The sequence below is a fragment of the Trichosurus vulpecula genome, chromosome 1 (assembly GCF_011100635.1).
Source record: "Trichosurus vulpecula isolate mTriVul1 chromosome 1, mTriVul1.pri, whole genome shotgun sequence".
Classification (NCBI taxonomy): Eukaryota; Metazoa; Chordata; class Mammalia; order Diprotodontia; family Phalangeridae; genus Trichosurus; species Trichosurus vulpecula.
Window position 1 is genome coordinate 72,589,435 of NC_050573.1, and position 27,836 is coordinate 72,617,270.

General features: G+C 38.2%; 1 protein-coding gene and 1 long non-coding RNA gene across 6 annotated transcripts in view; one reads left to right on the plus strand and one right to left on the minus strand.

Moving 5' to 3' along the window:
- RFX2 (regulatory factor X2) overlaps positions 1-27,836 on the minus strand; it is a 161,996-nt gene that overhangs the window by 5,447 nt on the left and 128,713 nt on the right. For all 5 annotated transcript variants that reach the window (XM_036760426.1, XM_036760449.1, XM_036760440.1 and 2 more), the window contains 10 exons: positions 26,730-26,911; positions 24,652-24,771; positions 17,376-17,491; positions 15,595-15,713; positions 14,400-14,512; positions 13,310-13,464; positions 11,157-11,254; positions 7,251-7,400; positions 4,965-5,173; positions 162-315 (listed from right to left, as the gene is read on the minus strand). In XM_036760426.1, coding sequence (XP_036616321.1) covers positions 162-315; positions 4,965-5,173; positions 7,251-7,400; positions 11,157-11,254; positions 13,310-13,464; positions 14,400-14,512; positions 15,595-15,713; positions 17,376-17,491; positions 24,652-24,771; positions 26,730-26,911 — 1,416 coding nt within the window. The remainder of the gene's footprint in view (positions 1-161; positions 316-4,964; positions 5,174-7,250; positions 7,401-11,156; positions 11,255-13,309; positions 13,465-14,399; positions 14,513-15,594; positions 15,714-17,375; positions 17,492-24,651; positions 24,772-26,729; positions 26,912-27,836) is intronic.
- LOC118850812 lies at positions 204-26,737 on the plus strand. The gene is made up of 3 exons (XR_005010490.1): positions 204-291; positions 4,865-5,179; positions 26,235-26,737. It is a non-coding gene; the product is annotated as an uncharacterized LOC118850812 (long non-coding RNA).

Here is a 27,836-nt window from a genome sequence, read left to right on the forward strand (position 1 = left end):
TTTCTTTTAGAAGTTAAAATATGCTTTCATAACTTATTCTTCAAATTCTCAGTGATACAAGTACTCCATGCAGCACTCATCACAGGAATAGCAGCAATGACACACTACTCTTTTCTATTTATGTCCAAGGTTATTAGCACCTTGATGGAAAGAGCTCGCACCTCTCCCATTACAGCAATTGGCGTCTCTCCTGTTGCTTCAGCGACTCGATGCTCAACCAGATAAAACATGTATTCATCATACAGTAGACGAATCAGGTGAAAGGAACCAAAACTGGCAGCACTACGCAAGGTGAGATCACGAATCACCATGGAGCTAGAAAAGTTTTGAAAACAAAAAGCTATTTACAATGTTCCGGAAAATGTTAAAACACATTTCTCTATAGCATTTGTAACTACTAGGATTTATTATCAAATCTTCACATGTCATATCCTATGATCCCAAAATGCCCTTGTGACCCTTAGGATCTGCTTACCTAGTTGGGCCCCCAAATAGAAGTGCCCTCTCCAGCCATACCCACCATACAAGTTATTTGGTGGTGGATAGCCAGAGCATAGAGATGATGGTAACATTCACATGGTAGGAACCATGAGCAGTACAGCAGGAGTTTCTTGAGGGCAGGGATTGACTGTCTCATTTTAGCGTCTTTATGAGCAGGCACTACATAGTGCTCAGAACTTAATCCTTTTTATTCATTCCTTCAGTATCAAATACTTTTCCTCTCTAAGGTCAGTGGGCAAAATGCAAAAATGATGTTTAAGCTCTTCTTAATGAATATTAACTCACACTGGTTCACTGATCAGAGTAAGACCAGATACCCAATGCTTATCTCCTATTCTCATTAAATTAAGCAAACTTAATTTAATAGAACTTTTGGGCAAAATAACAGTCCCACACCTACTCCACCAAAAACCTGAAAATCTTACCAGACTGATTATTAAATCCAATAAAAAAACTACAGTAAGTGACATCTTCCACCCCAGAACTATAGTCAGCCAAAAGCCCCACAGGTATGGGAAAGAGGGCTTCCAGCATAGGAAAATAAGACCATAGTCTTCCCAAAGAAACAGAGACACATATAGCATGTAGGACTCTCTGGCCTTAGGCACTAAGAGCAAAGGGTTCCCCCTAGAAAGTCCCAAGGATTGTAAACCCACAGTCATATCATTGGAAGATCCATGTTCTGAATCTCAAAGATCCAAGGAAGCCCAATCCTAGAAGGAGGGGGAGGTCAGCACAGGAACCTTAGGTAACCAAAGGTGAGACTAAGCAGGGCCAACTACCCATCCAAAAATGAAGCAGAGGGTGAATCCTGGCCCTGGCACAAAGCCCCAATTCAAGGCTTAAAGCTGGAGAGATGAGTAAACCAAAGAAGACATTGAACAATATAAAAATTTATTGCAAATCTAGAGTTCCCCCCAAATAAAGTAACTTCAAGCAGGGACTCAAAAGAAGAAAGGATTTTCTATAGGGACTACATGAATACTTAGAAAAAAATGAAGCAAGAGATAAAAAAATGAAATAAAAGTTCAAGGAAAGAACTGATAAGCAGCTTAGAAGAAAAAGAGGTAAACCTTACTCAAGAAACAGGCTCCCTGAAATCCACAACAGGCCAAACAAATGAGTGACTCCATGAAATATGAGAAGAAAATGTAAAATATCTGCTTTCAAAAATAATTGTCTTAAATAACAGGTCAATAGATAATTTTAGAATATTTGGACTTCCTGAAAACCATTACAAAAGCCTGGAGAACATATTTCAAAAAAATCATAACTGAAAGAATATAACTGCCCAGATCTTTTATACCTAGAAGGCTAAGTGAAGCTAGAAAGAATCTACCAATCCCCACCTGAAACCCCAAAAGGAAAAGTCCCAGGAACGAATATCATAGCCAAAATCCAGAATTCCTATGGCAAAGAAAACAACATAACACAAGCATCCAGAAAAAAGCATTCACATTCCAAGGAGTGAACCAGAGTTAGAATCATACAAAACCTGGCAGCTTCAACTATGAACAAGAGGAGATTTTAGAATGATATTCCAAAAGGGAAAAGTCTTACAACCAAAAATAGCTTACCCTGCAAAGCTGAGTATAACCCCACAGGGGGAAAATGTATTAATAGAATAAAAAACTCTCAAACATTTCTGATGGGAAAAAAAAGAGCTGAGTAGGAACTCTCAAATGTAAACATTAGCTAAGAAAAATGGATAAGTTTTTTTTTTGAATAATTGGAAAGAGCTTTATTGATGGGGGGAAGAAACAAGTATTCCTTCAGAACTTTAATATTTTCAAAGGTGATTAAAAGAGATGAATTACATAATCAGAGGACTAGGGGTAGATTAGTTCTGAGGTTTTTAAGAGGGGAAAGAGAAGGGAGAGTTAAAGGAGGAATATATTAATGTAGAGAAGAACTGGGGGTGGAACTTGCTGTATCTGATTATTGAGCTGGGTGAAAAGAAGTATATAAAACCAGGAAGAAGCGGTGGGGGGAAGGGGCATCAGACTGCCATGTGGAGGCATGACTACTTATTTGTTATGAAGTTGGGGTCTTTTTAATCCTCTAAGTTTTTCAGTTGTGGGAAAGGTTAGGAGAGGGGATATGGGCAATACTAGTGGGGAAAAAAAGAGGTCTATTCAAACTTTTTTTTAAACATACACAGAAAAAGGAGGAAGCATAGACAAGCAAGGAAGTTTGGAAAGTAATGTGAAATTTCAGATACAGATGTATTATACACAAAGATGAATATATATTATACATAAACTATTTTATACACACACACCCAAGTGATATGAATTGGAGAATCACAGTTTCATATACAATTCTATTTTAATGTTCTGCCATGTATGTGGAAATAGTCTGGGTTTTGGTGTTTAAGTTTAAAAAAAATTTGATTCAATAAATATTTATTGAACACCTACTCTGTGCAAAGACCACTGTGCCGAAGAAACAGAAAGATAAATTCCTTGTCCTCAGAGTTTGCAATGGAGTACTTCCTTTTCTAATATCAGTATTTCAAGTTACTTAACCATACCATATATCATGCAAGTCTTTTGCCTAATATTATTATTTTTATTAGTTATTTTTAGTTTTCAACATTCACTTCCATAAGTTTTAAATTTTCTCCCCCTCCCTCCTCCCTCTCTTCCCAAGACAGCCTGCAATCTGATATAGGCTCTACATATACATTCCTATTAAACATATTTTTGCATTAGTCTGATCTAATATTAAGCACTGTAAAACTAGACATTTTTTGGCATGGTATTCTTTCCAACCTAAAGTGAGAAAGGCTTCCTAGTGATACATACTAGACACATTACTAAAGAATTTCTCCCTCAGACATAATACAGCCAAACGCAATATATATAGTGCCATATTTGAATACTCAGATACCTCCACTCAAAAATCTAGTTAACAAATATTGCAACAAGAAAAAGAACAAAAAGTGAAGAAGAGAGACATAGACACGTAATGTCAATTGTTTATAATGTCAGTAAAATAAAGTTATGGAGAGAGCTAGGTTATCCAGTAAGAAGAGGGGACAATTAGCTTGAATTACTCATTTCAAACTTTTTTTTTTCCTGAGCTAGTTATCTATAGATGTTGCCAGAAGCAAGTGATTTTGTTCAGAAAAGGAAAACAATACCTGAGCATAATGAAAGTGTGTATTTGAAATCTCCTAGGAGCCAAAAATTAAGGAAATTGATGCTGTTCTGAAACCATTTAACTGTTATCACCCATTTGCAAACTGACAATTAAGAAAGAAAAAAGCAACTTAAAAAATGTTCAACAACATGAAAGCCACATAAAGGAAAAATGAGTAATATGGAGTAACCTTGGATATTTTCTATTTAGGAGCTATTTTTTAAAAAATCTACATGTTGCTCTGCATTGCCAGCACCCCCAAGGGCTAATGCAGTTAATCTGGGAGGGAGCCATGTAAATGTGGATCCACATCCCCTCACAGCAGGGCAGCAACATTTAATTTCTCAAACACTGTGCAAGCTATATTCTCTTCCATGTATAAATTTAGCTACAAAAATGCATAGTTGTGGAGAAGAAATCATAGCCAGCCAGGACATTACTACCCTAAAATCATTAAGCTATACATGTGTGTTTAAAGCAAGGAATTGTTGGTTTCTTTCACTTAACAGCACTGATAATCTTTGATTATTCTGTTTATATATGTTCTACTTTTCAGTCTTTTGGCTCTTCTTCATTATACTGACAATACTCTATCAAGCTGTGGACAGAGAAATGCTGTTCCCATCAAGCCTGTCCACAGTTCTCTCCTCTGCTTCTATTCACCAGTCAATGTCTATCCAGAGGTGAGGAACTTGCAGCCTCAAGGCCACATGTGGCCTTCTAGGTCCTTGGATGTGGCCTTTGGACTGAATCCAAGTTTTACAGAACAAATCAATTTATTAAGGACATTTGTTCTGTGAAGTTTGGATTCACTCAAAGGGCTGCACTTGAGGACCTAGAGGGCCACATGTGGCCTCGAGCCCATAGGATCCCCACCCCTGACCCCAATGCAGCTACAAACTCCCATCCCACTGGAGGCCTTCTAAGATTAATTCTATTATGGGCAAATCACTGATTCAATAAATATTGATGATATGCCTATTACATGTGCAGTTTTATGCTAGGCATATCAGGGGATATAAAGATGAAGGAAACATGGTCTTTGTCCTCGAGAAGTTCAATATAGCTCCATACCAGAAAAGGCCTTCTGAGCCTGCCTGGCACAGCTTGGGAAGCCCTAGAGCTGTGTCAGCAATTGAGACTTGGTATGAACTGGCACAAGATGCCTATGCCAGTTACTTAGCCATCTCTCTAATTCTGACTTTCCTTTACCCTCTAGTGTATACCCACTAGTACAGGCATCAGAATGTCCCAGCACCACAGAAGCTGAGGATGGTTATATAACTCCTGAGAAGACAATGTCTCAGTCTGGGACTTACCTGTAAAAGGACCATTTAAGCAGGAACTGTCTCGCTGCCTTGGGGAAACTGGGGCTGCCAGCATGGTGCTTTAGAACCTGAGTGACAACATTATCAAGCCACGTGGCCCACTGATCCAGGGAGCTCTGCTGTTGCAAAGTCAGCTTGAAATCCTGCTCCAGCTTCTGTACTACGCTCTCTTCACACTGGCACACCCATGAGGCTTGTTCCTGGGAGTAAGTACAAAAGGAAATTAGGGAAGAATTCAGTGACAAAATTGAAACAGGTGGCTCTAAAGCATCTGAAAACATGAATGATTGATAATTTCTGCACTTCCATCTCTAATAATACTTTCTATAAAATGGTATAAAATTTGGGACATAGTATAGAACTTTTTCATAAAATTCAAAATTCAACAAACATTTAAATGCTTATCATGTGCAAGGCACTATTAGGAATATAATTTTAAAATGACACAGTCCTTGCCCTCAAGGAGTTTACATTTCACTTGGAAGAGAAGCAGGACAGGGATATGACAAGGAAAAGTATAATGCAAAGAGAGTGATAGGTAAGGAAAAAAACAGATAAAGTGACCTTGGAAATTTTGAGGAAAGAGATCAGATAAGAGAGACTTATTTGAGAAATCAGAAAGGAATTAATATGTGGAAATGCGTTTAACATGATTGCACATGTATAACCTATGTCAGATTGTTTGCCCTCTTGGGGAGCGGGGATGAGAGGGAGGGAGAAGAATTTAGAACTCAAAATCTTATAAAAAAATGAATGTTGAAAACTGTCTTTACATGCGATTGGGAAAACATAAAATAGTATTAAAAAAAGAAAGGAAATAAGACCTCAGCTGAAGGAGCTGAAGGAAGATAATGATGCTAAAAGGCAGAGATGAGGAAAGGATGATTGAGGTCACTGAGCATCTGATTTATCTGGGAAGTGTTTCGGAGGACCGCCCGGGCAGCCTGAGCAAGGTAGCTCAGGGATGCACATCTCTGCAGGCTCTGGGGCATGGACTGTGTGAATGCGTAGACCCAGAAGATGGAACGCTAAGCTCAAGGAATAGCTGGTAAGTCCAATTCGACTGGAACATCGACAATACAAAGGGGAATACAGTAAAATAAGCCTGAAAAGGTGGTTTTGCAGGATCTTAAATGACAGACTAAATAGATTCTATTTTGTCCTCGAAGCAATAAAGAAACAATAGAAAATGTTGAGGTTATTGTCTTACCAGCTTCATAAAAGGGTGAACTAGAAGTTTAGAGAAAGCTGAAAAAATATAGAGCAAGGAACCCCAATTAGCACACTCTGCAGAGCCTTCTGATGGAGAAGAAACAAAGTTTAAATGAAATATAGCCCCTCACCTCACAGACCTACAAACACATAGCTATGGTACAAAAAATCTCAGGAGCTGAGGAGGACCCTAGAGGTGTCCAGTCTGATCTCCTTTCTATCACTTCGGTAGCCTTTGTTTGAAAACCTATTGTGAAAGAGCATTCGCTACCTCCAGAGATAGCCCAGGCCATTTCAGAAATCTCTAACTGTTATGTAATAGTACAAGGTAGGGAAGGCTTCCTGCTACTTATGAGTTGGGCTTCGATGGATGGACAGTAATTCAGTGAAAATTAAAGAATAGACAGTTTAGAACATAAGTAACAATGTGAACCTCAGCTTGGAGCGAAGGAGGTGTTTGAAGGGCAGAGAATACTCCAGTTTAACAGAGTAAAGACTGCATGGAGGAATAATAATTACATACACTTGAAAGGGTAGAGTGATGCCACAGTGGAAGGCTCTGACAAGCAGAACAATAATGAACCACAGAAGATTTTTGAGAGAGATGACATGACCAAATTAATGCATAAGAAAGATTATTCTAGGAATAATATAAATGAGGGAGGGGGAAGGTCCCTAGACCTTTTTCAGACACACTGTCTAACCATAGCTCCCTCATCTTATACTTATCAAGCTGACTTTTTGAACCGTTAGAGTCAACCCAATGCTCTCATCTACAACTTTTGTTTTTTAATTGTGCTTCCAGGCTAAAGTTACCCAGCTAGGACCTACAATTCTGAGGCAATATCCCCAGACTTCAGCACAGAATAGAGAATTTAGAAATACTGATGAACATGACATGAGATGGTCAATACCTGCCAAATGTTCCAAGTCACTCATAACCTATATTCTCTCTTCTTCATTTCCCTCACCAATCATTCCATAGGATCTAGGAATCTTAGATATTAAGTAACATAGAATAAAAATCATTCACTCATTTTGGAAGTAAAAACATTAGGAAATCACCTGCACATTGGCAAAGTCCACTCGATTTAGGTCACTGAGCATCTGATTTATTTGGGAAGTGTTTTGGAGGACTGCCCGGGCCGCCTGAGCAAGGTGGTTCAGGGATGTATATCTCCGTAGAGTCTGTGCAAAGGCACTCACTACTCCAACCTGCGACACAGAGGACACTGCATGAATAATGCATATGGACTCCTTATATAGGGCCTACTATGTGCCAGGCACCATGCTAAGTGCTTTACAAATTCCCTTATCCCAATCTGTTATCATTCCACCTGTCCCTCTGCTTTGCAATCCCAAAACCTGTTTTTTGCCCTCAACAAAACCTCCAATCTCTCTACTCCTCAGTTCGTTCCCAGGCTATCACTGCTGCACTGGCTACACTCACCTCCCTTCATAACCTGACCCCCTCCTACCTTTCCAGTCTTCTTACACCTTACTCTGTCCCTCCCTCCTCAACATGACCAGTGCTCCAGTGACACTGGAGCTATTCCTCACACGAGACACTCCATTTCCTAATTCTAGGCATTATTTTCACTGGCTGTCCCCCATGCCTAGAATTGTCTCCCTGCTCACCTCTACCTTCTGCAAGAAGGCTTTCCTAATCTCCCTTAATGTTAGTACCTTCTGATGAATATCTCCAGTTTATCCTTAGCATAAGGCCTGGCAAATAGTAGGTGCATGACAAATGTTTGTTGACTTGATGCTATAATTACAATGCATTTAAGGCAAATAAGAAGAATATTAATACATCTGGAAAGACTTTTACTGAACACAAAGTAAAAACAAAAACAGCTAGAAGAGTACACACTGTGACTATACGACTCTATTCTACCTCTCTACCAAAAGCATCCTTACCCGGCCAACGCCTGTACGGACTTTCCCACCATCTTCCCCTCTCCCTGACCTCTCTGCTTTCAGCTGCCTTTTATATGCTATCTCCTTCCATTGGAATAAAAGTTCCTTGAGGGTAGAGATTATCTTTTTTGTCTTACATCTGTATTCCCAAAATTTAGTAGAGTGCCTAGCACATAGTAAGCACTTAATAAATGCTTTACCTATATATATGAGAAGAAAGGGGAATAATGATAAATGAATAAAGAATCCAGATGAGGACATGTTATATTTATTACACTAAAATTAATTTAAATGTAAATCATTACTAAGCAAGTTTAATTAGTTGTGCTGATACCCAGTTTATTTATATACATATATTTCCCTCCTTTTCTTTCATGTGCTGTCATGATTAAAAAGATTCATCACCAACTGGCTAGCCAATGCAAATTGGGATTAATGACAAAAGACGGGAAGTCATTTCTCTCCTAGCTGTGCTTCTGACAAAGAACTTTGCTACCATGACTTAGCTTCCCTTCTACCTTAGAACTTCTCTTAGCACCTGCAGCCCTCTCACCCTACAATACCCCTCTGCCATGCCAGCTCCACTTCTCCCATTGGAGAATTTCATTTGGGGCTCCATTTTGGGAATGGACTCAGACTGACCTTGCTTTTTTTGCTTCCTAGTCATGCTTCTATTTGCCTTCACTCCTCCAAACTCCATTATTTTGTTCTGTCTTCCCTACTAAAATGTAAGCTCCCTGGGGACAGGAACTGTTTTTGTTCTATTTGCATCCCCAGTGCCTGGTACATATAAGTGCTTAATAAATGTTTGTAACCTATCTTCCAGTCTCTGTTGGAGAGGATATGGGATGACAGGCAGACTGATGCACTGTTGGTAGAACTGTAAAGTGGTCCAGCCATTCTGGATTTCAATTTGGAATTATGTAAAAAAAAAAAAAGTGCCTAAACTATCTACAATCATTGCCTCAGTGATCCTACCACTGGACATATAGCCTGAATTTAAGTCTAAGACAGTAACTAAGGTTTATTATATAACAAAATATTCTAGCAGCATTCTTTTTTGTAGTAGCAAAGAACTGGAAACAAGGTAGGTGGTCACTGATTGAAAAATGGCTGAAAAAACTATGGTATATGGATGTAATAGAATATTATTGTGTAGTAAGAAATGACACATATATGGAATTTACAGCCTTTGACAGTGCTGATCATCCTCTTCTTGATCCCCCCTGCTCTCTAGGTTTCCATAACATTACACTATCCTGGTTCTCCTCCTACCTATCTGACCACATCTTCTGTCTCATTTCCTGTATCTCTGTCCAGATACAGTGGCTATCTTCTAGGGCTCTGTCCTGTGCCTCTTTCTCTTCTCTCTATGCTATTTTGCTTGATGATCTTATCAGTTCCTATGGATTCAATTATCATTTTCGTGCTGATGATTCTCAAATCTATTTACCCAGCCCGAAATTCTCTTCTATAACTTCCAGTCTTACATTTCTAACTGACTATTGGACATCTCAAACAGGATGTTCCATAGATACCTTACATTCAACATGTCCAAATTTGAACATCTCTTCCCCCCAAATCTGCCCAATTGACAGCAATCCAGGCTTGCAACTTAGGTGTCATTCTCAGCTCCTTACTTCTCACATCCAATCTGTTGCCAATTTTTGTTAATTTTACCTTAATAACATCTCTCATTTATTCTCTCTTCTCTCCTCTGATACTATCACCACGCTGATATAGGCCTTTATCACTTCATGCCTGGAATTCTGATTGGTTTCCTTGCCTCAAGTCTCTCCTCATTGCAGTGTATCTTCCCCTTGGCTGTCAAACTAATCTTCCTAAAAGTACTGATCCAATTATGTTACCCCTTACCCCTCTCTCCCTACTCAGTAAACTCCAGTGGCTTCCTAACTCCTCTAGGATCAAATATAAAACCCTCTGTTTGACGTTAAAAATCCTTCATTACCTGGCTCCCTCCTAAATTACCAATCTTCTTATACCTTACTCCATATGTATGTACCCCACTCCCAACACACATATACTCCGAGATCTAATGACCCCAGCCTTTTTACTCTTCCTCCCACCTACCAACTCTCAACATTTTCACTGTCTGTCTCCCATGCCTGGAATGCTTTCCTTACTCATCTCTACCTCTTGACTTCCCTGGCTTCCTTCAAGTCCCACCTAAAATCCCACTTTCTACAAGAAACCTTTCCCTATCACCATTAATGCTAGTCTCTTCTCTCTATTGATTATCTCTAATTTATCCTATATATATCTTGTATGTGCATATGTACTGCCTCTCCCATTGGACTATAAACTCCTAGAGAGCAGGGTCTGTCTTTTGCCTTTTTTTTTTGTATCCAGAGCACTTAGTACATAGAAGGTGTGTAATAAATTTACTAAGTGACTGACTGGAGAAACATGGGAAGATTTGCATGAACTGATGCAGAGCAAAATAAGCAGAACCAAGTGAACAATATATACAAAGACTACAACAACGTAAATTTAAAGATCACTAAAAGGAAGCTGAATTCTGAGTACCTGAAAAGCCAATGAAATTCTGGGAGAACAATGAAACATACCTCCTTTATGGCCAAGAGGTGGGAGAGTACACAGTACTCCAGATGTGCTCTATCCAAGGGTAGACCTCCCTCATTCTCAAATTATGCCTCTATCAATGAAGCCTGAGAATAATTATTCTAATCACAGAAAAGAAAGAACCTGGCTATCTGATGCAAACAAAAAAATTATGCTTTCCAAGAATAGAGGACAACAGATCCACCTTCTTCACATTATTCTCATATTCTGATTTGGTACAGCATATTAGGATCGGTAGATCCATGCTTGGTTTTGTGATTTTAATCACTACCTCTTACTCAGCTGTCTAGCCAAAGTAATTCATTCAGTCATTGTTTGCTGAGGGATTTACTCCCTGGAATACAGGATTTGACTAGACTTGGTGTTCCAACCAGGATTTACTGACTGTAATTGAAGTACCAACAAATAGCCTATTATTGGCTCTTTTTTTTTTCCCAAACTGATTACCTTTGTTTGAATGATCTGCTGGGGAAAATCACTCATAGCATTTGTCAACCAGCCTTCTAAGCTCTTTGCGAAATTTCGGATTGCCTGTGTCAAGGTACCTAAAGAAAAAAAACCAAAATATTAACAATAGAAGATTTTCTTGTGCAATAACTTAATACAAGTAAATCTTTCTCATGCCACTCTCTTACTTTCCATCTCATTCCCATCCCTCTTGCTGATATCTCACTTTAATCTACTTAACCTACATAACCCAGCAATCATCCTCCCCCCTCTATCCTCTCTAGTTCATACTGAACAATGGCACCAAATCAGTCTTGTTAAAACATAATTTTATTTGTATCATTATTTGTTCAAAAACCTTAACTCCCTATTTCCTACCATGTCAAGTTCAGACTCTTGCACCTAGAATCCAAGGTCTTTACCATCTAGCCCACCTTCTCACATATTTCATTACATACACAGTATACTCTAGGCAAAGTGGAAAATTTGACAGTTCCTGAGCAGAGCTGGAGCTTCCCCATCTCCATACCCCTTATTCAAGTTCATTTAACCATCCACTATCACTGCCTAACAAAATCTTACCCATGCTTCAAGACCTAGAATGAATGTTATCTCCTCCAGGAAGTTTTCCCTGATTCATCCAGCCTGAAGTGATCTCCCCCTCCTCTGAAGTCCCTTAATACTTTTGTGCCCTTTTGGGTGGCACATCACATTTTAGGCTGTGTATTAGCTATTTAACAACTTTTTTTTAAAAATGATATGGTAAAACTATAAAGTCCAGAAAGAAGTAGTATGAGCGATGTAACAAACGATGGTTAAGAAAGATAGATTAAAATCTGGCCTTCAGAAGAGAAGAATAAGGGAAGAATAAAATATAGCGCACAGGAAAGTTGTTATTCCTTCTCTAAACTGAGAACGGAATTAGAGGAAAATGCATTTCATTTGTGTCAAGAAAGATATAAATTAGAAGGAAGAATTTGTCTAAATTCCTGTTGCTGGTTTGCATACCATTTAACACTTGATCATGTAATGGCTGACATTATGTTTCATGTATGCATTTCCTATACCAGTATCTAACACAGTGCTTTGGACACAGTTAAAGCAAGTGTTTGTTGAATGATTGAATTAATGAATCTCCACAAAAAAGCCTTCTTTTATAGCATTTAATATTGTGTATAGCACATAGTAGGTACTCAATATACACCTGTGAATCCCATGACTAATACATCCTTCAATACTCTTAAGACTCTGTAGCATCATCACTATCAGTACCCGCTTCATGGATGCAGCCTCTCAACATCTGGAAAAGTTTCCAGATCAGTAGGAGTTTTAGCTCTCCTGACATCATCTTATAAAACCCCAGGTCACCTCTACTCCACCAGGAGGCTTTGGAGCACAGGATGATCAGATATTAAAACATTACCAGGGAAGATACAGAATATGCCACCAGATATTTTTATGAAGAGATTCCAGCAGCATCTATTTTAGATGGTCCAGATGAAGTGAGGGCCAGAAGAGTCACCTCTAAAAAAGTCCATTCCAGCTAGCTCTATTCCAACCAAATAAATAATGACCTTTCCCAAGAGGTTTGACACAAACATGTCGGTCTGGTATTTCATAATGAAGGTCACAAAAACTAATGTCATTACCAACATGGCCAGTTTATAAACCTATCCTAACCAAGATACTCAGGAAGGAGTAACTTTAGTTAAAATCCCTTCTTAGGGGCAGCTAGGTGGCGCAGTGAGTAGACCACTGGCCCTGGAGTCAGGAGGACCTGAGTTCAAATCCAGCCTCAGACACTTACTAGCTGTGTGACCTTGGGCAAGTCACTTAACTCCCGTTGCCCTGCCTTCCCCCCTGCAAATAAAATAAAATAAAATGCCTTCTTAGTGCAGTCAACCTCTTTTTACCAGCATAGGAATTAATAGCCTCAGACAGTAATGACATTCTTTTTCTCTTCTTGGTTTGGTAATAAGGAAAAACATCTAAACGACAGAGAAAATATCTTAGGCAATAACTATATTAAGATGTTGTCGTTATAAGTTATATTTCGTACTATGTAGCTTAGTACACGGAAGGACACAAAGACGTTTCTATCATCGAAAGACTAGACTGGGCTAGAATAAGAATTTGGAACAGAATTTGCTTACTGGGTACCGGTCTCAGCACGTCGGGGATGAGAATCTCCACCAGAGCCTGATACAGTATGTGATCACAGTTTCTCATCCACTTTAATATAGGGTCATATTTACACAGTGTAATAAGCTTGTCCTTTGGGATGACAGCAACTTCATGTTCTTCTTCACTGTATGGAAATGGACAAAATAACATCACTTGCACACAGTGTGACTATTTCAAGCCACACCATTCTGCAAATTAACGTAAGAGGAGGTTGCCTGATGAAAACCTATTGAAAGTCACTAGAAATAAGCAGAAAATATCAACAACATGCCCAGGAATTCTGAAAAAAGCTATATTTTTTAGGTTTATTTTTCTATCAACAGGCCCCTCCCATTCCTGTTTTTCTCCCTATTCAGATGCTGTATTAGAGTGATGCTTCTTACCTATTTATAAATAGCTGTCTTCTCATCCTGCACTTTGCAGGAAGCTATATACTTTTTAGAGGATATATTTTATCTAAATTCACTAACTAGAAAATTACATACAAAAGTTATTCGAGTTGAAAAGTTTGAGGGTCAGCAACCTGAACCCCTCCTTATACATCATGATAATTAAATAGAAAACAATACTATTTGTTCTTTCTAAGGTTCTTTCTAGGCAGCTGGGTGGTGCAGTGGATAGACCACTGGGCCTAGCGTCAGGGAGACTTGAGTTCAAGACCGGCCTCAGGTATTTACTAGCTGTGTGACCCTGGGCAAGTCATTTAGCCTCTGTTTGCCTAAGTGTCCTCACCTACCTATGAGATAATATTTATAAAGAACATTTTTAAAGGACATAACAGTTGCTTAATAAAAGCTTGTTCCCTTCCTTCCTACAACTTTGTATCATTTGATTACTTAGAGTGGTGAGCAGCCTGCAGGTTGGATTTGGACTAAAAAGCATTTTCTATGAAGCAGGCACAGGTGGAGATCGAAAGACCTAGAATCCAGCCCTGGACAGGGCAGATGTTTCTGAGAGGCTGAAAAGGTCTAGAGGACATTGGGGCAGAATCTGGCCTGAAGACGAAGCTTGCGTAGGTTGCCATCTCCTGAGTTAGGTGATCAGAGTTCAGTCATTCACCTGGAAGGCAGAGCACTGGAGCCGTCACCTGAGGGTGGTTTTGAACTCCAGAATGACAGCCACAGCTTCTCGATGTAGTGAAACTGAAGATTCATTACAACATCCAAAGTTGCCTAAAAATAAAGACAACTTTTTAAAATGGTGCTTGTCACATTAAGTTGTGCTTCCTTATTGGCAAAGCATTTTACGAACTGGACTAACATCATGTCCTGCAGCAGTTAGGGAGACAGCATTTATCTTTTCCAGAAGGTTTCTGTAAGCAAAGAACTTTGCAAAATCTTAAGAGTGTTAAAGGTGAGCTATTATTGCTACCAAAGAGCACACAATATCTGGGACATACACAGTGCCACTCAACTAGGTGGGGAGTGAGCTGATCAAAAGTCATGAGAGTTCTTGATTCAGCTGCTTGCCCAAAGAGGGAGAAACCACTACGTAAGCCAGAATCAGGCCCTATCTTTCCTAGGTACAGTAGTAGGCACAGAGTAGGTGCTCCATTAATACTTGTCTACCCTCTACACTCCTCACCGGCCTCTCTAGTTTCTATCCCTAGACTTGCAATGTTCATTGCTCTTCCTTCCTGAAATGTCCCTCCTTTCCCCCCTTTCTTTTCCTTTAAAGCTACCCTCAGCTGCTCCAGGAAGCCTTCCCTGATCCTCTTTATGGCTAATGACATTTCCCCTCAGACCTCACATAGAATTGTGTTTGTAACTCTGAAGTCCACTTATTATTCATCATGTTTGTCTGGATGGATGTTGTACTTGCTACCCCAAAAGAGTGTGAGCCTCCCTGAAAGAAGGAATCACATCTTATCTAAACTCTGTATCCCAAAACTCGTACAACACTCTGCACAAGTTGTCATTTAATAAGGATTTCTTTGCTTATTGATTAGCATGATAAAATGTTTATAGGATAAACATCTTATGCTACTGAGAGCACACTAAATCTGTCCCGTGCCACCCCAAAATTAATCACAAACTCCTTGAAGGCAGAGGCTTTTTTTAAAAAAAATTTATCACCAGTATTTATATCACAGTACTTTGTACATATTAGGTACTCAATAAATGTTTATTGAATTACCTATTAATAATAATTATGAGAATATTTAGGCAATGAAATTCCCAAACACAGAATTACTACTTTTAAGAACTAAGGCACAAATAACAAAATAAGACCACCCAGAAAGTAATGCAGTCACCTCGCAGTGTCTTCTGTAAAGAAGTTGTAGGGTCTTTATGTCATTCACAGTGATCCCCTCCTGTAAGAATACACTGCCTAGGTCAGGAGCTGGGAACTCTGGAAAGACATGGGAAACATCTAGAGAGTAGAAAAGACAAAAATAATAGCAAAGGGAATATTAGGAAAATGACTGATAAACCAAAAGTTAGATCAGAATACAGAGAGAGAAAGAAAACAACAAAGGCTTGGTCAAAGCAAATGACCAGAAACAGTACTTGGAAATCATAGTTGTTTAGTACTGCTAGCAAATGGACATAGAAATGTGGCAGCTAGATCTAAGATCTTTATTAAGCTCCCTATATCCGAAGGAATGCAAAGAAAGTTATAGCAAGAGCAAAAGGTGCCATGCAAATAGATCTATTTTTAGTCAAGAAAGTGCTCACCATGATGGCAGGGAAAGGGGTGGGGAGTCCTAAAGGCTTGTGTCTTTAATTTTCATCCCTAAGGGCTTAATGCTCACATCTCTGGCTCCTTCTTGTTACTTGACAGGGTTAGGACTTCAATACCTAGCCAGTAATTAGGTAACACTAGTTAGCTAACTTGTAGTCAGGCATCTCCTTTGGATGACAGTGCGAAAACTGTGTTGTTCTATCAAGAAGACTGGATAAATTTCCAAGAATGAAAGTCACAGTTTTCAGAAAGATAGGTCACTACTTATAGCTCACTTGCTTAAGAGATACCCACATTGCTTTCTGGAGGTCATCTGAAGCTGTTCCTCTCTTTCCTGAAGCTCCCGCAAAAGGTATATTTGGAGCCAATGTTTTAAATATACATACACACATGTTTATGAATATGTACATACACATTAATAACTCAAGAATCTGGGACTTTGAGAATATGAATAATTTTTTCCATTGGCACTGACTGCAGCTTCTCTGTAAGTCAATATACGGTCTTCGTGAATTGCTGTGGCTAAAAAATTCACACTCTGACCAACCTGGTAATAAGCCACTTTAAACTCAAACAGATGTGCCTTCCACCACTATACTCGAAGCCTTCCCACCTTCAGGAGGGCCTTCCAGCGTTTGTGATCAACTAATACAGCCTATGAAAATTCTGAATATATACACATATATACATATGTGTGTATGTGTATATATGTATATATAATGTATATAAACTTTAAAAATTAGTATCACTATCTAGCTGATTAAACTAATTATCACTAATCTGTCAGCTCTCAGTATAGAAGGGTCTCCTCCTCCTTACTGAGTCCCAAACAGAAGAAGCTGGTGAAGCTGCTGTTAGATGTTTAGGAATTTAGGTGCCTAAAATGGAAGAAAGACAGATTTCTATGAATGTCTAAATGTGACACTGAAATGTATCAGGCAAGTAAGGGCTGAAATTCAGGAAATGACAAACCCAGGTCTCCACTATAGACATCTGTTGGTTTTAAGGTTTGCCACAGAATTCTGGTAGTTTTCTTAGGATCATTAATTATGTTGGTGTACACTTATACTAGTAGTGTAAACTTCTGATTAATCAAAGAGATATTTTGTCCGTAACTACTTAAGGAACTAGGTGAAATCCATCCAAGAGAGAAGAATTTGGAATATTGTAAGAAAGCTAGCAAGTTCTTAGTTTTTATACAGTTGAAGCAATGAAATCCATGAACATAGAGTATAGCAATCCTGGACTCTCAGGAGACAAAGTGAAAGTCGTCCAACTCAGAAATCAGTGACACATCATGAAACCAAGGGAAATGGAAACAGTCAAGATCACATGGCTCTGTTTCATCACCTATGAACTGTTGATGGTGTTGGCTCTGAGCAGCTACTGACTGCTCGGGTGTGGTGTGCAAATTGCTGTTAGAGCCACTTTCCCCAAGGCCGTCCATCTTCTGTGCAGGCCTATATCTTAAAGGAGGAAAAAGATAAACCACAGAAATTAAATATTTTGCCAAGTTAATTCAAGTCAAACAAACGTATTAAAATGTGCACAGCACTGAGCTAGGCCAACAGGTAAATTAAGACACAGTCCCTGCTCTGGTGGAGACTGCAATTCATTAGTGATGCAACACATACACAAGTGAAATAGTAGAATGTGGTCAGTGCATATGAAAAGTACAAAGGGTGGTGTGAGCTCAGAGAAGAGGGCATTCCAATTGTAACTGGAAAAAATCGAGATTTTCATGGAAGAGACATCTGTATTTGAAATGGGCCTTGACAGGTTGATGTCACAAAGCTGAAGGGTCCAATTTTGTATTCCTTGCATGTCTATAGAATTTAGCACAAAGATTGAACTTTTAAAAAATTTTAGAGTGCTTCTTACCCAAAACAAGTCCTTTAAAAAATTTTTTTAACAAGACATACCACACTACCATGAGCATGGACACACTAATATCTGGGGAAACTGCAAAGGTTGTAGACCCATCAGCCCTGATTTCTCATAGGATCACAGGATCAGAGCTGGAAAGGAAGGAACTTTGGCTCTGACAGGTGGAGTCCTTGCTCAAGACCCCACAGGTGGGATATTTCCTTAGAAAAGAAGAACATGCACAGACTGGATGAAGGCAACCAGGAAGAAAATCATAATCACCAAAGGTCGTGGTTTCTGAACTGACTTATCTTTCAGTACTCAGAGCAACAACAGACACTTATTTCCTTGAAAACAAGATTTGTTCAATTGCTAGGACCCACCAATTCTTTAGGATTAAATTATTTAGTCTCCATTTAAGTTTGAATTCTTTCTTCAAAGGCCTTTTATTGATTATAATTTATGTCATAGGATGATTGGTAAAGGATGTGTTTAATTTTTCTGCATTTGGTGATGAGGGTTTTATGCTCTAGCACATATTTTTTTTAAAGGTATCATGTGCAGCTAAGAAATATTCATACCTCTTTCAATTCCCATTAAATAATTATCAGAGATCTATCATATCTAACTTTTAAAAATTCTATTCAAGTCCTTAATTTCTTTCCTATGCCTCTCTTACTGTAGCCTAGAATAGGCTTTAACTATTAACTTTTTTTGGCTTCAATTTCACATTGTTGACTCACAGAGTTTGTACTCTACTAAAATCTCAAAATTTTTTTCACAGTTAAGTTTTGTCTAGACATGCCTCCACCCATTTGATATTTGAGATGCCAATTTTTTAAACTCAAGTACATTTATTTAGATTTATCTGTATTTTTACCATATTAGATCTGGCTCATCAATCTAACATATGAAATCTTTTGTATCAATCTTTCAATTGTGTTCACAGCTGTTGCTCTAGACATTACTCTCCAGGGCTAGGGATGTCACTTACTTAATCCCAAAACAAAACAGGGAGAAGAGGGAAGATGTACAAGGAGAAATTTTCAGAAACCTGGCTCATACATGGCAAATTGCCCATAAATCCCCTAATGGTAAAGCTCCTAGGAAACAGCCTGTTACAAAAGCTGTTTGTAAGAGTGTACCCTTTACTAGAGGGATCAAGAAACTTCATTACTAAAAAAAAAAAAATCGAAAAAATTTTTAAAACTTCATTACTACAGGCCAGGTACTGTGTCTTTCCATGAAATAAAACGGTATCTCTCTACCTCTTTTCATGATCTCCCTTGATATTACAGAACTTTTTCTAAATGAATTTTGTTATTTTATCAGGTTCTGTAAGGCACCCCTTTTATAATTTGGTTTGTATAGCAATAAAGGTGTAAATTAACTTTGGTGGGATCATCATTCTTATTATATCCACACAGGCTAGAAATATGCACTAAATATTCCTTCAGCTATTTTTGTTGTTTATTTCTTTTAAGGAGTGCTTTTTGTAATTGAATATTTTGTGTATTTTGTAGTTATTTGGAATGGGATTTCCCTTTCTATTATGACCTCTTGGATTTTGTTATTTTATACAGAGATGTGGTTGATTTTTGCAGATTTATTTTGTAGCCTGAGCCTTTGCTAAAGCTATTATTGTCTTAATCAGTATCTCTGCAGGTTTCCTAGGATTTTCCAAGCATACTAGAATATCATCATCAAATAGGTGTTTTTTCTCCTTTACCTATCTTTTTAATTTCTTTCTCTTGTCTTATTATCACTGCTAGCATTTCTAAAAATATATCAAATAATAGCAGAGAGTAGGCCTTCCTGCTTTACTCTTGTTTTTACTGAGAAAAGTTCTTGTATATTCCCACTGCATAAGATGCCTGCCTTTGGCTTTAGATAAGATGCTTTTTATGATATTAAAAAAGGTCACTCTACACCTATATGCGTGTTGTACTTTGTCAAAGGCATTTTCCCCATCTATTAAGATAATCATGTGGGGTGTGAGAAGTTGTTGTCAATATGTTTAATTATGTTGACTGGTTTCTTGATGTCGAGCCATCCTTGCACCTCTGGAAAAATTTACAACTTGGTCCTAATGAACGATTTTTTGGTATAAGTTGCTGCAGTCTGAAGTCTGACAAGATTTTGTCTAAAATTTTGAAGTGATATTAATGATATGGGTCTGTAATTTTATTTCTGTGTTTTATCCTTCCCTAGTTTAGGTGTTAGTACTATATTTATCTCATAAAAAGATTCTGGTAGGTACTTTTCCATTTTTGAGAATAATGTGTATTACACAGAGGTACTAACAACATGTTCTTTAAAAGTTTGATGTAATTCTCCTGGGGATCCATCAGGATTAGAAATTTTTTTTCTTTTTTTCATAGTTCCTTTAAAATTGGTTCCATTTCCTTTTCTAAGATTGGGTTATTTAAGTTCTTTAGTCTTCTGTCAAGTTTGAGTAGTTTCTATTTTCTAAGTTATTTCTCTATTCCTTTTGTGTTCTCTTTTCTGTTAACAAATAACTGTGCATAGTAGATTCCAATTATTCTTTTTTATTTCTTCTGGTTTTGTTGTGATTTCACCTTGCATTTGTTATTTTATTGATTTCTTCCCTCCTCTTAGCTAAAAGTTTTTAATGGCTTTTACCAGATTTTATTAGTTTTCCCCCAAAAAACAGCTTTTGATTTTAGTTATCATTTCTATGGGGCTTTTTTGCTTCCAGTTTATCTATTTCTCCTCTAATTTTTAATCTCTCCTCTGTTTTTGGCTCTCTAGTTTTAAAAAAATGCATATTCAGTACATTAATTCTCTCTTTTTCTATTTTGTTAGTGTATGTTTGTAGAGAGATAATTTTTCCCTTGAGGACTGCTTTAGCTGCAGCCTAGAAATTCTGACATGTTTAATCATTATAATTTTCTTTCTTGTCATTGTGAATTGTAAGATTTCACTGTTAAGTCTCCATTTGGGTTTGTGTGTTTTCTTTGTGGTGTCAGTGATACTTAAGAACACAAATTTGTACCCTTTTGTTAGAATCTCTAGTTTATTCTGATTATTATAAGACTCCAACAAATGTTTCTTTTAAAGTTTGCCTTACTTATATTCATGTCTTTTGTTTTTACATTGCATCCATTTCTGAATATATTCCCAACAAGCCTATGCATCATAACAAAGATTTGAAGAGAAAAAAAAAAGCAGTTCAGCCATACTAACCAACACATCATGAGTCTGATAGTATGTGCAATGTTCTGTGCCTATAATTTTTGAAGAAGGGAGGGAAATTAATTTTTGAAAATCTCTTCTTTGGTGCCAAGCTTGTCCATTATCTAGGTTTTCATGGTATTCTTCTCTCCTGGTTTTCTTCCTACCTGCCTGCCTACTCCTCCTTAGTTTCCTTTGCTGGATCTTTATCCAGGTCATACCCACTAACTAATGATAGCCCTCAAAGTTCTTTCCTGGCTGCTCTTCTCTTCTCCCTCCCCATATAGTTACCCTTCTCTCTTCTGACACTGCCAACACCTGGTGTAGGGCTCCCCCACCCCCACCCCATCACCTCACACTTGAACTATATACAATAGCTTTCTAATCAGTCTCCCTGCCTTAGGTCTCTCCCACTCCATTCTCCACTCAGATGCTTAAATTTTATTCCAAAAGAACAATTCTGACCCTTCCCCTTCAATAAACTCCTGTGGCCACCTGTTACCTCCAGAATCATATATTAAATTCTGTGTTCAAAGTCCTTTACAACCTTTCTCTTTTCTACCATTCCAGACTTCTTACACTCTACCTTCTTCCCCAGCTCCTCCCTGAACTCTGTGATCTAGCAATACTGGTCATCTTACTGTTCTTCACACTGAACACTCTCTCACTGAACTCTGTGCCTTTTCATTAACTGTCCCCTCTGCCTAGAATGCTCTTCCTCTTTCCTCATCTCAAGTTCTTGGTTTCCTCCTTGGCAGAAATGCCAAGTTTGCAAAAGACCTTTAGTTGTCCATTTCACCCTAAACTCTTCCCCCTCCACTACTAGTTTCTTTTTTCTGGCATGCTCTCCTCTTATGTACACACATTTATATCTACAGATATATGTTATGGATATGCATGTGTGTCTGTGTGCATACACAATTTTTGGCATGTTGTTTCCCCGATTAAAATATGAGCTTCTTGAGGGCATGAACTGTTTTCACCTGCTTTTGCATCTCCAGAAATTAGCACAGGGCCTGGCACATAGTAAGTACTTAACCTAATTTTCAAGGAGTCTTTTGGTTACATAAGACTTTGTGTCTTTTGTATTTTTTCATATCTTTACTAATGCTCTTTCCAAATCTTTCCTCCATAGCTCTCATTTCTTTTCTAATTCTCTCCTCCAACATTCCCATTTAATTTCCAAAATCATTTTAAACCTTTTTTTTTTAAACCCTTGCTTCATTTCTTCAAGGAATTCTCATTGAACACATGTCCAAGCTATGTTTTTCTTTTATGTCTTTCTTGTAGATGTTTTGGAATAATTCTCTTCTTCAGGATTTGTCCTTTGTATATCCCCGATACCATAATAGCTCTTTATACTGAAATTCTATTTTTTGCTTGTTTGTTCATTCTTCCAGTCTTACTTCCTGACACAAACTTTGCATCAGGGCGAGGTTTTGCATATATCTGGAGGGAAAAATCTGAGCCGTGCTTGTTCTGTTTTGTGTTCTCCTGGATCCTGCTGCTGCTTTCTCTGAGTATTGAACTATTCAAGGATCTCAGGGACAGCTCAGCCTGAGAATCTATAAGTTTTCAGTGTGCCTGAAGTGGTCTGATCCAGAGTTAAGTTTGATTACTGCCTTCCTGGTCTGAACTCCGCATGCTTCTGAGCTAGGTTGGAGTCTGAGGAACATAACTCTGGGCTTGCCTCTGGTGGTAGAGTGACTCAGCCACTGTCAGCTATTGGAAGGCCCTGCAAATTCAGAGCAACAGAACTGCAGGCTCCCTTCTGTCTAAGCTCTTTGCCCTGATTATTCTGCTACAGACTTCAAGCTGGGCTGGGGACTGAATCTGTGAGCCCCACCCACCCCTCGAAACAGTCACACAGCTGCTAGTGCCTTCTGTTGCTGTTTATTGCTAAGTACAAAGCCTTGGACTGTGACCCTTCCTTGTCCTGTACTGCTACTCCTAGTGTGTATGTAAACGTATGTATATGTATGTATGTATGTATATATATGTAAATATATGTATATGCATAAGTATATATTATTTGATAACCCTGTGGAAGAAATCTGACAATTTATCCATATATACTGCTTTATAGAATTCTCTTGCACTGATTATTGCAATAGCCTTCAAATTGGTCTGTCTCCTCCCAGTCCTTCCTTTCTTCTAAACATTAATTGCTGCTAGATTAATCTTCCTAAAGCACTTATCTAATTATCCTTCTCCCACTCAAAAATTTCAGTGGCTTCCTGCTATCTGCAAAAAAAGTACAAATTTCTCAATAATGGTATTTACAATCCCCCATGATACCTTGACCTCTCTTTTGAACCCAATTCTCCACTATTCCCTATATGTGTGCTACACACCAGTCAAATTAGATTACTCATCCACTTCCTTGCTTCTGTGCTTTTCTTCTTCACATCCCTAACTTTCCTCAAGCAGTTCTCTACAACTGGAATGGACAGCTCCATCTGTCAAAATCCAATGCTTCTTTCAGGACTCACATCAAATGTCCCTTTCCTTTATAATCTAAAAAAAGACTGTACGATGAATCTCATCAAAATTTGTGTGGTCCCTTTCTGCTCCAAATCTATGATCCTTTTTTATATAACCCATGAATCATATATTTTAGAGCTAGAAGAGCCCTTCAAGGTTGTCTAGTATAATGTCTTCATTTTATACAGAAGAAAACTGAGGCTCAGAAAGGTTACATCACTAGCCCTAGGTCACATGGAGAGGTTAAGTGACTTATTAGTAAATGGCAGAGCAGGGAGACGAGTCCAGATTCCCTGGGCTCCAAATCTAGAAGTCTTTCCATTACACCACAACACACGGGCAAAATGACCATACCTTACCTTGTTGTTGTTTCTGTGCTCCTATTTCCTCAGTAGGCTATACATTCTTTGAGAACAGGGTAAGAATATAATACAACGTATAATCACTTCTGTATCACCCACAGAGGCTGGCATACGGCTTTGTACTAAGTACATGCTCAATAAATATTTGTTGAATTGATTGATACCATAAATTTTTATGTGTATGTCATTTTCCCAACTAGATTGTAAGCTTTGTTGAGGGCAAAGATTGCCCTCAAAGTTCCCTTGACTTTTTTACATTGGTGCTCCCTGGTAGGTTTCCTTTGAATGAATATGATTTTAGGAAAATTCAATTAATCATATCTTTGTAAAATAGGTTTTCTAAGAGTCTTATCTGTTAGAGATAAGAATGTTGAAGTGTGTATTGGGACTTGTGTTTGTTTCGGGGGCTATAGCTTTATCTGTGTGTAACCTGCCTTGTATTCTTCCTTTTTGCTTCTAAGTTTGACAATCTTGATTCTTATTAACCTGAGTCTCAACAAAAAAAAAAAGTGTATCCTTCTTCTCTGTATTCCCATGGGGCCTAACACATACCTTGCACACAAAAAAAGACCCTCAATAAATATTCAATTCTAAATATTTCTGTCTCCTGGTCAATTTTCCAAGAAATTGATTTTACCTAAAAGACATATCAAAGTAAAGCCATACTTGGAACTGGTTCAGGGTCTTGGCTAGCAGAATAAAAAGGAGTGGCCCCTTACCTTTGTTTCTGGTGTATTGGCTGCTGCCTCATTGCCATGTATTGTGTGTCTTCTTGTAATCGATTCAGTGGCGAGTCTGGTTTTAGGCGAATCCCATAATAATGATATTTGGAATTCCCCCTAGGAAGAAAACATTTACTATCCAGATATCTTTACTGTTTAAATGAATTTCTGTCTGTTCATTGATAGATAACTGACAAATAATAGTAATGATAATAATGGAGCTTTAAGGTTTGCAAAGTACTTTGCATATTAAAATAATAAAAAAAAATTAGGAAGGGAGTGATATGCAGAGGCCATCTCCTCCATGCCTCTTGCCTCCAGTTAGGTTCAAACAGGCCATCCTGGATATACTATGCCTGCTATTTCTCCTATTCTTAAAATTATCTAAGGAATTCTAGAATCCTTCTCAGCAATCCATTGCTTATTTAATTCCCTAGTTAATTCAGGAAAAAGATAATGTCAAAGACATTTTGAACTATCGAACAAGTCAATTAAGTCAAAATTATCAACATAAGACATAAGGTGTGTAAGAAGTAAAAAATCAAAATAAAGAGTTAAATGTTTGAATATAGTAAGATACATACATGAACATATCAGTGTCATAGGAGTCCTGTCCCCTAGTTCCCTTCCTAAATGGGGCCCACTCTGAAAGCCAAGAGCAATGGAAAACAGGCCAAGCCTGGGGTCTCCCTGCTGCCAAAAATCCCCTTTGCATCATGGTGAACCAAGTATGTGTCCAATAGAATACTGGAAAAAAGGAAGAAAAAAAGGGAACCAAAGCAAAACCCTAAAGTGTCACCTGGGAAGATGGAGGCAGGACACCCTTGAAAGACTTGAAAGACTTCAAGGAAAGAAAGTGGGAGAAGATGAGAGTGATGTGATGGAGAGGAGCAATATGGTCGTAGTATCTTCTGGAGATTTCAATTTGATCACTTTTGCTACCACTTGATTTTTTTCCTTTTTATAATACTTTCCTTTTCTAGTTCCTTCACTTCCTGTATCTTCCATGTTTTAGAGAAGTTGACTTCTCTATGCAAAGAAAGGCTTGTTTTTCTTCTTCAAGGATCTGTGGTATCATCAGTGTGGCTATCCTCTCTCTGCTGATGCAGACAATAGTCCCTTCATACCTCACAAAGTCATTAAGAGTCACTGTGGCTGAAAAAATTCCTTCTGCAATGATTAACTGCTAGGATAATTCATCCAGGATGGTTATTGGACAACAGAATGCCGAGGATGCTGCTGGACCTATACCTGAAAACCCTGAAGCATCAGAGGAGGACTTCGGGGGGCGGGGGGCAGGGGAGGCGGCTTTGTGACTGTGATAACTAAAACCACCCCCTGACCTACTGTGACAATGATTCAAAGAAAACCACAGGTGTTTAAAATCTAATACTTTGCGAATAAACACTGACATCCATTTTGGTTGTAGTTCAGACAATAAGCAGATATGTAGAATACCAATGATGTCAGACTTAACCTGCCCATGATATCACAGGTAGAAGTAAAAAAACAATATATACTAACACAATAATTAGCCTTGGCAGCAATATTTACTTTAAAGAAATGTTTATCTTTTCCAGGTAAGAAGAACCTGTGGATGGGGATATAAGCATTTAACAGAAAATTCTTGGTTGAATATAACATTTATGGCAATGAAGACTAAGGGACTGCACCAGTGAACCAGCCTATCCCAAGAAGAATGAAGGAGCATTAAAACCAAATGTAGTGGAGAAGCGAACGTTGATCTAAACATGAAAAAGGACAGGGTTTTAGGAGCTGGGGTTTAAATTCCCTTTTTGAAATCAATTCTTACAGAATCTAGAGTGGTCAATAGCCGTTAAATGATACCACAATCCTACAACTGGGCTAATATCATCACACCTCTTGTTGCTAGCTCATGTAGTCCCTAGTGTGCTAATAAGCTTGAATCAAGGAGAGGCTAGTTCTAATTTGGGAAGAACATCTATGCAGGGGATAGCAGCCCCACAGCTCCTAAGTAGATACATGTCTGCATAAGGGAAAAAAGGAGTTGAAAGAAGTCAGATATATAGTCAATCAAACTCCTTTGTACTAACCTTGTTCCCAACCTTCGGGTTCTCAGCCCCACAAACACAGACCGAATTAGTTTTCCAAAGGAAGCAGCATTCACAGGATCTAGTTTGTGTTCCTGGCAGTGCCGAAGATAATGGTTGTAAAGAGAACTTCTTGGGAGGCTCACACCTTCAGCAGTTTCATAATTATCAAGGAGCCACTGGAGCTAAAGAAAAAATGTATTGTATATATATTATTAAACATACTAGAAATAACATTTAAGCAGGCCTACTTAAAATTGTTTTGTTTTTTTCTTAATTGCTAATAAACTTAATCAGGACATCCATCTGTGGTATGATCTGCATTCAAAACACTTTAACAAAGATAATTAATAGTTTACCTAAATTTTTCTTCTCTTTTAATATATAAAATCTGAATGTGAATGAGAGCTAACTATCAGGGTCTGTTCCCTATTCAGTTACTTAAAAGGAAATTAAAGCCATATTTTTTGAAAACCAATATTTCTAATCTTATTGGAATAAGATAAGTTCCAGTGCTAAAAGAACATAAAATTTAGATATGAGGAAGCAAGAAAGATTAACAAGAACCTAATTATTTTGCTTCCTCTATTAAACTCTTACTGCCTTTCCCAGTCTACTTCAATGCCAGTGCCTTCTCTCAGAGATTTATCCAATTTGTCCTGTATTTATCTTGCTTTTACATAGCTGTTTACATTGCCTCCCTTATTAGATTAAAACTCCTTGAAGGCAGGGACAGGTTTGCCTTTCTATGTATCCCCAGGGCTTAGCATAGAGCCTGGCACAGAGCAAGTGCTTAATAAAAACGTTTATAAATGGGGCATGCCCAGAGCTCTCCAACCTTAAAAACCTTTGCTTGATCCTACCATCTATCTCTCATCTCTTTCCCTGCCAAACTCCTAGAAAAAGCTGTCTCCACATTCTCACCTCCTGATCAACTAGGTGGCACAGTAGAAAGAGTGCTGGGCCTGGAGTCAAAAAGATCTGAGTCCAAATCCAACCCCAGATATTTACTAGGTGTGTGACCCTGGGCAAGTTGTTTAATCTCTGTCTGCTACAGTTTCCTCAACTGTGAAATGGGGATTATAATAACACCTATTTCCTAGGGTTACT